This window comes from Apaloderma vittatum, unplaced genomic scaffold, assembly GCF_000703405.1.
Source record: "Apaloderma vittatum isolate BGI_N311 unplaced genomic scaffold, ASM70340v1 scaffold40153, whole genome shotgun sequence".
Taxonomy (NCBI): domain Eukaryota; kingdom Metazoa; phylum Chordata; class Aves; order Trogoniformes; family Trogonidae; genus Apaloderma; species Apaloderma vittatum.
The window spans coordinates 256-11,323 of NW_009707130.1; the positions used below are offsets into that span (position 1 = coordinate 256).

The following is an 11,068-nucleotide window of genomic DNA, read 5'->3' on the forward strand; positions in this document are numbered from 1 at the left end:
TCTCTCTGTGGACGTGCTTAGGATCAGCAGTTCAGAAGGTTTCCTTCCTGGGTGCTAGGCACCGCACGGTGCTCAGAAGAACACCCGTCCTCTGTGCAGCTGGAGGATCCTGTTCCATTGCAGCCTGCTGTTGCTAGGCAGTCCTGATGAGTTCTCCTCTCCTTTTCCAGGTATGGCCTCACAGCTGCAGGTGTTCTCCCCTCCGTCAGTATCCTCGAGTGCCTTCTGCAGTGCCAAGAAACTGAAAGTGGAGCCCTCTGTCTGGGATGTTTCAGGACAGAGCAGTAGTGACAAGTATTATACCCACAGCAAAAACCTCCCAGCAGCTCAAGGGCAAGCAAGCTCCTCTCATCAGGTAGCCAATTTCAGCATCCCTGCTTACGATCAGAACCTCCTTCTCCCCGCTCCTTCAGTTGAGCACATTGTGGTGACAGCAGCTGACAGCACAGGCAGCAGCGCGACAGCGTCCTTCCAGAACAGCCAAGCCCTAACGCATAGGAGCAACGTTTCTTTAGTGGAACCGTACCAAAAATGTGGATTAAAAAGGAAAAGTGAAGAGGTCGACAGCAACGGTAGTGTGCAGATAATTGAGGAACATCCACCTCTCATGCTGCAAAACAGACCTGCGGTGGGTGCTGCGGCCACGACCACCACGGTAACCACCAAAAGCAGCAGTTCCAGTGGTGAAGGAGATTATCAGCTGGTCCAGCATGAGATCCTGTGCTCTATGACAAACAGCTACGAGGTCTTGGAATTCCTGGGCCGAGGGACGTTTGGGCAGGTGGCAAAATGCTGGAAGCGTAACACGAAGGAAATTGTAGCCATCAAAATCCTGAAGAACCATCCTTCCTATGCTAGGCAGGGCCAGATAGAGGTGAGCATCCTCTCTCGCTTGAGCAGTGAGAATGCTGACGAATATAACTTTGTTCGCTCCTATGAGTGCTTTCAACACAAGAATCATACATGCCTTGTATTTGAGATGCTAGAACAGAACTTATATGATTTCTTAAAGCAAAATAAGTTCAGCCCATTGCCACTGAAATACATCCGGCCAATTCTGCAGCAAGTGGCTACTGCCTTGATGAAGTTAAAGAGCTTGGGTCTGATACACGCTGATTTGAAACCGGAAAACATCATGCTGGTGGATCCTGCGCGCCAGCCCTACAGGGTGAAGGTGATCGACTTCGGTTCAGCCAGCCACGTGTCTAAGGCAGTGTGCTCCACTTACCTGCAGTCACGCTACTACAGGTGAGTACCAGCACGATGCTCGCTGTCGTCCGCTGCGCGAGCCCGGTAAAGCCCACCCTGACGGGTGCAAGGGCTTGGCTTCTGCAGGTGCCTGGCACTGCTGCCGTTCGGTCTGATCCCAGCTGAGAGGGAGGAGGAAGTGACCAGCCTGTCCGCTGTTGGGCACGTTTCCTGGAGAGTTCTTCTGAAGTTTGTGTGTAAATAAACAGAACTTCTGCTTTGGAAGTGTGGTGTAATACAGTCCACTACCTTCCCTCTACCCGAGGCTAGTGCAGTCAGTTGATTTTATCCTGTTGATTTATCCTGATGACCTGTGAAGTAGCACACTGGGGAAGCAGTATGCTGCCAGTAAGTAACACATTTCGGATTATTTGCCATGATCTGAAACTAGTCCATTAATTGTGTTCATTTGGAAGGGAACGAAATTAAAGGAATGTCAATTTCTTTTTATCCTGTTTCTTCTGATTCTATCTTTGTCTGAACCTGCATCACGAGCATGTGACTTCCTGTAACAACTCTGGATAAGCCACACTTTCATGAGACCTGTAGCACTTTTAAAACAGTGGTGAGTTAGATCTCTGCTTCCCTTAGCAAAATATAGAAGTGGCTTCTGCTCAACTTCTGTCTAAGAATTAAAGATAAACTATGGGCAAAAATGCTAAAGCTCAGAAACTGTGTAGCTAAAGCGAGCTGTGCTTTTTCTTTCAGTTATTCCTCCAGCTCGGTTCTGTTAACAGTGTGTATTTCCATATAAGTAGCAGTACACTTCAGTAAATGAATGCAGAAAAAACTTCAGGCATCAAAGGGACATGAGAAAGTCTGTGCTGTGTTGTCCGTGTTGCTTCCAGTGGAATGTGAGCTCACTTGACGCAAAACTTAACTAGTATCTTGTCCTTCCAGCTGGGACGGGACAGAGGACTCGAGACACTCCACCCCACCCTGTGTCTCTGCCCTGTTTGGTGTCTTTCCCGTTCTCCTAGCTTCAGTTTAAAGCCCTGGCTTGTTGTAGGCTTCTGCTGTTCATTCCTCATGCTCCCTGTATCCTTGCTGCCTTTGTTTTGGTTGGTTGGTTGGTTTGTGACTCCCTCTAACATCGAGCACAAGCTTTCTGTGCCGTTTCTTTCATGTGCTACAGACTTTTGTGAATCCGTTCCATTCCTCATGATCTTCACTCAGCTTGTTGGCGCCAGTCTTTCCAATTCTGAACTATCGATTGCTATTTTTTGTACTGCAGTTTTCTTCTATGTGCCGTAGCTCTGTTGAACTGCTCAGTGTCTGATAATGCATTATCAGTTTTGTTGTTGTTGCATTGAGAGAGGTGACTGCTGATCAAGAATCTGCTTTATCTGGCTCTCAACACGTGTGAGCAAAGCAGTTTGGGGAGGCATATAGGGCTTTCCAGTTTGTGATATCGCAAAAGACAGATCTGGCTGAGGTGAGAGCAGCAAGGGGTGATAAGTATCTTCAAGGGGCTGCTGGGAAGGAAGGCGTCTGCTTCATCTTTGCTTGCAGCACTGAACTCCAAGCCGCTTCTGCCGCCCTGACGCAGGGTGACTGACACTGCCAGCAGGGCAAATAACCTCAGATTTGGTGGCATTCAAGACTGTCTGCTTGACAGAAGTTAAGAGTGCTGTGATGTGGAAATTAATGTTTAGTGATATGTAATTAGTTTAATGGTGATGTTTACTAAAAATCCATAATCTAGGAACTCACAGAGGTGGTGTAAAAACAGGTGACTGTGGGAGGACTGGATTGCTTCAGTGTTCAGACGAGTTCCAAGTTGGAAATTTCTTCAATGCTGTGTTTAATAAAACAGTATAGACCAATTCTTTGTTTGGTTCTCTGTCAGCTATTAAAAATAAGTTTCTCGATCTGTGTTCAGTATTTTTAATACCTGTAACTGGCACTTTACTTAAACTCTGTCTTCTGCAGAGGCATCTAAACCAGCCAGACTCGGGTACTGTAAGGTGAATTTTCTGATATAGGTACCCTGAAGGGAAGAACCTTCCTTTATTAATTATGCCCAGGGCTGCTGGAGGTCATCTTGTCCAACAGCCCGGCTCAGTCTGGGTTCTGATTGTACTTCTGGCAGTTGGACAGCCTCAGCTGGGGTGCAGTGTTGGGGTTGTCAGGGCAAGCGTGTTAGGGCTGGAGCAGGTTCCCTTTCTTCATGGGTGTTAGCACTGCCTCTGCAGTGTGACCCCCTCGAGAAGAGCAGTTTTACTGCCATGACATGAAGTGCCGGTGAAGAATTCTCTAATTCTTTGACTCTGAAGCCAGGCACAGGCCAGAACAACTCTGGCAGTCATGCTTCTGGGCAGTGGCTAGTTTCTGTTGCAGTCCTGAGATCTGTTAGCAGCAATTCCAGACCTGAAGTCCAGAGGATATGCTTGTTACATCAGGGGCAGAAGGGTATGGGTGCTTTTGCTCTCCCTGGGGAGGATAAGCAATATAAGGAAGCAGGCAGCTTGCAGAAAAGAAAAATCCTTGGGAAGACTGATCTTCCAGCTGTCCAGAGAGTGAGGCTGACTCGCGCCTGGTGTTATGTGTGAGTCCAGCCATCGTGTGAGTCGTCCCCAGATCTCTACCTCTTGGTGTCTCCTGTGGGTCAGGGTAGAGGCGCCCAGCAAATGGAAGATACTAGGCTGGAGGCCTGGACAGTTTGAGCCCTAAAAAGGTGGCTCTGAGCGTTGAGGGAGCTTGCCAAGCGTGGTGGTATCTGCTTCTTGCCTTTGCTCTGGGCCACATGACCTACTTGTGTCCCAGCCATGTTGGCCTGGGAAGCAGCAGTGCGTGTTGCCAAGTCTGACTCTGCCTGCTAATCCAGCTCCGAGCGGTGATCATGTAATTCTCTGCATTGCTAGCTGCAGTTGTACAAGCAACTAGATATTACCATCGTTCTTCCCAAGTGGGAGGGGCTGAAGACCCGTATGTAAACATGGTGTGGATTGAAATGCTAAAAGTAAGTCTTGGATTTTTCCTTTTCCGCTACTGCAATGAATCCTCTCTCTTCTGAGAGTGCCAAGCAGACCTGCCAGCTTTGGAAGTCAGAGTTTGGCAAGTGTGTATGCAAAGAAAGAATGTTGTTGATTTCTATTTCAAAGAGCTTAGGATCGTAAAATCACTTTAATCTCTGACAGAGCGGCTGTGAAAGTGACCCCTGCTCATTGTCCTGTTCCAACTCGCATCTCGTAAGGCTGCTGCTTACAGTGGTGTCCAAGCAAGTGAGAGACATTCTGATCTACCAGCTCTGTCCTGCCATCGGAATGTGATCAGGTGGCTTGTGAGAACTTCATTTATTTAGTTTCAGGGAGTAAAATGCGTAGAGGTCAACTTGCTGTTGGTTTGGTATTGAGGTCCCAGAATACCTAAGTCTATTCCAGGATGCAGTGAAAGACTGACGAACTACCAGATCCAGCCCGTTTGCCACTGATCTCTCTTCCCACTGGAATTGGTGGGATTTTTTAAATGCAGTTGTGAAGGATTAGCATACTCTGCTTTTTCAGTGAGCCCCTTTGTTTGTTTGCCAGTCTGAATGAAGGAGACTTACTCGTGCATCCTGTCTGAATTGGACGTTCCTGTTTAATCAAGGGGATCAGTACGGTTTGTCGATGGTGACTGGTAGGCGAACGGCACGCAGGGTTCTGAAAGTCTTGTGTTGATGACTGCATCGTACTCGATCTGCTTGTGGAGACCCAAGTACTACAGAAGTGCAGTCCCCTTGTTTGTACCTCTTAGCCTAGAAAATTGGATCTATTCTAGTGTTCAACCTCCTTGCTGTAAAGCTGAGCAGTAGAGAACAGGTATGACCTCATTGCAGCGAACTGCTGCAGTCTGAAAAAACTATCTAAACTGCTGCAATCTAAAAAAATGATCTTTTTTGATAGATCTTGTGCTTTCTCAGAGGCACTGTGCCTGGGCAGCTGGGATGAGTGCATTTGTTTTGGAGTCTGGCTGATGGTAATTGTGTAGTCACCTAAAACAAAAGCTGTATCTGTGTCGCCACACAAAGGGAGATTAATTGGAGAGTCACTTCTTGCCACTACAAGCAGTTGGGAGGGATGTTTAGGCTGAACAACTGAGGAAGGTGAGAGTCACATCTGTTGACACCTGCGCGTTATGCAAGCCCTGTTGTGTAGAATTCTATAGAAAGATCAGAACTAGTTTCAGAGGCTTTTTTTAATAACAGAAATATCCACCTTGTAACACAATAAACGCGATCCCTGGGGCGTGCTACCCAAGTCACAGCCAGAAAACAGATAGCCTGGAGTTTAGGACTTTTCAGTCTTCCTTTGCACTTGTCTTAGCTATGCGTGAAGAAGAAGGAGGTTTTCGTGTTCCCTGTACTTTCCAGAGTAAATTCCAACACCCAGTCACTTGGTTTTTGCAGCGCTTGGGTTTTGTGCTGTATGCAAATGCGTGACCAGAATTTAGCCTGACAGAAAAGCATCCGTTTGTTTCAGAACTGTGTAGGTAAGGAGTTGTACTAAAACATCCTTTTGTGTTATGAGTCAGTTCCAGACAGAAATCTCCCTGAAATTCCAGCCCGTTACAGAAGCAAACCCTGCTTGGAGTTTTGAGTATTTTTCATCACCTCCTCGTAAAGGCTAGGCCAGACAGGTAAATTTTGCATTAGGTGTGGTTCAGTGCACAGAAACCTGTAACACAACCTTGCAAAGCAGTCACAGGCTCCAGTTGTGTTCTCTCTGTCAGTTCTAAACTTGAAACTCTCCAGTCAAATCCTGTGTGAAAAGCTGCTGATAAGAACCGAGCAGCTCTCTCAAAAGCTCCTTTTTGTGGCTGTTCTTTTCCACATCTAACCAGGCAGCCTTCTGCAGCTGCTTCCCTGGGATCTTGAGACCTTCTTCTCAGAAAAGGCTGAGCACCGATTGCCAGAGCTTCTCTTCCCAGCTCTGCTAGGGTAGCTTGTGCGCTGTCTCAGGGATGCCTCACACCTGCCACACTGCCAGGTGTAGTTAAGCTGGTTACTGAAGGAGTAACTTCACACCACAGTCACATAAAGGCCACCTAGGAGTCGAGGGCACCGTGGCGATAAAACAAATCCTGTCATGCTGCTAAGTGATGAAGAGACTAGGATCTGTTACGCCATTTGAGAAAGTACCTTCTGCTTTAAAGTGAATCGCTTAGTTTCACACAGATTTACTTGTGCTTGGAGGAGAGAAGGAGGGGCGTTATCCAGCGTCGTTTATAGGAAAGAGCTGCGTGCTTTTGGAGGCAAAGATTTTTTACTTTTCCTTTTCCCCCTCTCAACAGAGCTCCTGAAATCATACTGGGTTTACCATTCTGTGAAGCGATCGACATGTGGTCGCTGGGCTGTGTGATAGCTGAGCTGTTTCTAGGCTGGCCTCTGTATCCAGGAGCATCAGAGTATGATCAGGTGAGTGCGTGCTGGGCGCGGGCGTGTTCAAAGGAACCCGCAGTGTTCAGACCCTCGGAACCCAATGGATCCCTCCTCAGATTTCATCCGGTACAAACCCCTGCTGCCTACCATCCCAAGTTCGTTTTCCCTCTGATGTTCCCACTGCCTGTCTGTGGTTTGCAGGAGAGCACTGAGTTCTCTTGTCTTTTAACTTGAGGTGAATGTCGTTATCCAATATAGAGAGTCCATGTTCAGTTAACCCCCTGGCTTCCAAACCCAAAAGCTGTTGAAATGCCTTCCTGTCAAAACAGAATTGTGTGTGCTGACTTGAAACGCCCTCTGTAATTTCACTATGGGGGCAGTTTTTCCATGTGGAGACAGAGCAAGCCTATCATTCCTGTCCTGTTAATACCTACAGCAGCCCTCATTTTTAATGCAAAGTGTGAGCCCCAAGCTGTCTCTGAAACACAAGGGCAAAAGTCTTGAAGAGCCATCTTGGACTAATTAGTTCTTTCTGTGGATGCTTAGCATTACTACCTGGACTAGTCAGTTGCCTAAAAAGAACAAAAAGTCTGTATGAGAGGTTTTTCGAGAGTAACTTTTCTGCTGTGGCTTTTATGGCGGTATCCTGTGAGAGGGCTGGGCATGGTTTTCCTTACATGATAAAATACATGAAAACTTAGTAAGTTTGAAAACTTCATTGTGTTGTATCTTCCTAGCACTGTAAATTTCCAAAGGAAACACAGTGGTACCTTAATGAGCAGAATGAGGTAGAAAATAGCTGAGGGGGTTTCCTTGCCCGCTGAGTTTTGTGTAATTCTGAGAACCTTATCTAGTCATGTAGGTGGGTGGGTGGGGAGGAGGTGCTTTTTCCATTGCTTAATAGACAGGATTTGCAGTCCTTCGTGAGGCAGCATGAGGTGTCATTTCATGTGGTTGATTTTGATATTTGAATAGCCCTTGAAAATTAAGGATGACTTGCTCTCATGTTTTCTGAATTTCTGCAGAATGAGTTCATGGGTTGGGATGGGATTTACAATTATTTTTCAACACCCTTTGGCTGTAAAGCAGGAGTTATGTCTCATAAAAACAGCAGAACTCTTAGCTGGGCTCTCGTGCAGATACAGAAAATACTCAACAGCAGACACTTGGGATCCGCGCTGGCATAAACAAGTGTGTGTGGATCACAAGCCACAACAGTGAGTTCAGTGCCCTGCGGTGTCCAGCTGCTTTGACACGGTGGAATAGCAGGAGTTTTGCAAGTAAAGAGTTCTGCAAATAAGAAACAAAACACGCTGAAGGATCTATAATTGATAATTCAATTTAAACAAAGCTTTACAGTAAGGAAGGCGACCTAAAATTTCTGCAGATGATATGACTGAAAGAGTTAAAATAATAGTTATAAATACTGGAGGTAGTCCCTTTAATTCTGCAGTCTCGATTATCTGGGCATTCTTTATTTATGGGTTATTTCCTCTTTGCTGTGAACAAACCTGGCTGATAATTACCCAATTAGCGATGAGCTCTTTGTATTGGGAGTCCTTATTTTTTTAATTTTCTTTCCTAGATTCGTTATATTTCACAAACTCAAGGCCTTCCAGCGGAGTATCTTCTCAGTGCGGGAACGAAAACAAGCAGGTTTTTTAACAGAGATCCAAATTTGGGATACCCACTGTGGAGGCTTAAGGTTTGTCAATCTTTTTAATTCCCAATTCTGTTTTGTTCATTGATAACTTGATATAAATTCACACCTGGTTTTAGTGTGCTGTGAAGACATTCTGAGTGAAGACTGGATGTGAAATGCCGTTCAAGTATAGCTGATTTGTTTTTCATTTTGGAAACTGTACAGACCTCCTGGTACTCATCTAACAATAGCAGCTGTGCATGATAGTACTAGCAAAGAGTGGGTGTTAAAGTAATTGAGATAATGCTTACTTATTATGGCTTGCTCAGTCTTGGTAAAGTATGTCATCTTGTTGTCATCTCCTGACAATACAGAGAGTAAAATACGGAGTGTTTCATGATGGTCCTTGTTAGCTTAACAGAAATCTGTTTATGTATTGACAGAGGACAGGAAAGAAGCAGGTGTACGCTTGATTTCCGTTTAAAGCTGAGCAGCAAAAGGAATGGGATTTTGCCTTCCTTCTTTGTAAAAGAGGGATTTAAAATATTTATAGCTTCTTCTCTTTCTAAATCGGAATTCCTCAGTGTTTCTGGCTAATGCACTACCTGATGAAGCCTTGGAATGAAGTCATCCTGTTGTTAATTCAGATTTGCAATGATTGCTCTTTCCAGCTGAGGAAATGAGAGCCCTTGGCTGGTTTGGTTTTGGCCTGCTGGCATGTGATTTGAATTGGAGCAGGCAAAAGATCACCTGGCTCGGCTCTTTTCTTGCTGCTTTTTCTTTATCAGTATGTGATATCTCAGTTTATAGTAACAAATGCTTTCTTTTCTAGACCCCAGAAGAACATGAGTTGGAGACAGGAATAAAATCAAAAGAAGCTCGGAAATATATATTCAACTGTTTGGATGATATGGCGCAGGTGTGTGGAGAACTCGTAACACACAGATAACCATCACAGTAATTACACACGTTACTGGGATCTCCAAAATGAGGCTCCTGTGCTGGAGAAGTCCTGTTCCTTGTGCTTTTGAGAACACTGATATATGTTTGCTGTGGTGCCAGCTCACATCAGAAATCACTATGTTAAAGATTATCAAAGTATTACTTACAAAGCTGTTAGAAATTTCTTGGTTTTTCTTAGGTCCTAGTCCAGTAGATGCAACAAGTGTGCTCAGCCTGTCGTCACTAGAAGTTGAGCAGTAGGAAAGTTGAGCCACTCCAGATATGTTTATAGGATTAGGCCTTTGGACTTTGGAAATGTTGGCAGGAACTACAGACTGTTCTATTTTTTTCATTCTGTCTTCAAAGGTAGAATCTGAACGTTTTTAATATTATGAGGCCTTGAGTCTGAAATATGGTGGTCTCAATTTTGTGTGGCTTTTGTAGCTGTTATCATCACTTCACGTCTGAGAATGTAGGATCTTGCCGTTCTGCTTTGCTAGCCCCTTGTAGCCGCACACAAAAACTGAGGGCGTGTTGCCAGACATGGAGAACGAAGCCTGGTTGGTGTCGGTTGAGCGGATCAGCTTCATCTTGAGAAGTCTGTGTGCAAGTTTGCCTTCCCTTCATAGAATAAGCGAGGGAAGGGTTGCGTGTTAGTGCTGTAGTACCTAAAATTAAGCTGGCTAAGAGGCAGATGTGTTTGATAAATGTTTTTGCATGGTGTGAAATCACTGAATTATTAGAGAGTGATTTATTCGTTGTTTGTGTGAACTACTCTCATTTTATTTTCAAGGTGAATATGTCTACAGACTTAGAAGGGACCGACATGTTGGCAGAGAAGGCTGACCGAAGGGAGTATATTGATTTGTTGAAGAAAATGTTGACAATTGATGCAGATAAGAGAATTACTCCACTGAAGACTTTGAACCATCCATTTGTTACAATGGCACATCTACTGGATTTCCCACACAGTAATCAGTAGGCTTCCTTAGATTTCTTGTTTTGTTCTGGAGGACTTATCAGGAACACGGAATAGCACTTCTCTGCTTTCCATCCATGCTGTTTTCTGCAGTTTTTGGCTGATCCGGAAACAGCAGTGGCATATATAAGGAACGGAATGTTCCTAAGCTTCCCTTTCATGTTTTGGACATTCGCAGTTGGTTTAAAAAGAAAAGAAAAAAAGAGCTGAAACCTAAAGTCATAAGGTTGGGGATCTGTCATGTCTGTTGTACTGGTTTTACATATCTAGTATTTTCCTTCTGTCGTTCTGTTTCAGTGTGAAGTCTTGCTTTCAGAATATGGAGATCTGCAAGCGAAGAGTTAATATGTACGATACAGTGAATCAGATTAAGAGCCCATTCACGACTCACGTTGCCCCCAATACAAGCACAAATCTGACAATGAGCTTTAACAACCAGCTCAATACAGTACACAATCAGGTATAGCATCTTTTAGCTGTTCTGTACTAATCAAAGAAACAGAGTGGTCTAATTTTGTGCTTTCAGACCAAATCCTGTTCTGCAAAATACTGTGTTTAATTACTCATCAGATATCGTAGTCTTATCTTGAAATTTAATTTTCCAAAACTGGGGCCAGGGCAATCTCATACTTCACCTAACCATTTTTGCCTGTCGTTCAGCAATGTGAGTAAAGTTGGTGCAATTCGTGTGTTTTCCCCGATGTTGTCTTATGCCTTTTACCTGAAATCTTTTCCTGGTGCTTGCTTCACAGTAAAATGCTGGTGATTTCTGTTGTTTGTTTTGTAACAAGGATGATAAATCTAATTATTTTTTCCTTCCTAGGCCAGTGTATTGGCTTCCAATTCTACTGCTGCTGCTACTCTTTTCCTGGCGAACTCAGACGTCTCGCTTGTC

At 44.7% G+C, this 11,068-nt stretch overlaps 1 protein-coding gene across 1 annotated transcript in view; it reads left to right on the forward strand.

The window, feature by feature from the left end:
* The first annotated feature begins 172 nt into the window (after positions 1–172).
* HIPK1 (homeodomain interacting protein kinase 1) overlaps positions 173–11,068 on the forward strand; it is a 19,776-nt gene continuing 8,880 nt past the window's right edge. The window contains 7 exon segments of the mRNA XM_009866054.1: positions 173–1,248; positions 6,523–6,646; positions 8,196–8,315; positions 9,085–9,171; positions 9,988–10,172; positions 10,471–10,633; positions 10,997–11,057. Of these exon segments, the coding sequence (XP_009864356.1) occupies positions 173–1,248; positions 6,523–6,646; positions 8,196–8,315; positions 9,085–9,171; positions 9,988–10,172; positions 10,471–10,633; positions 10,997–11,057 (1,816 nt within the window).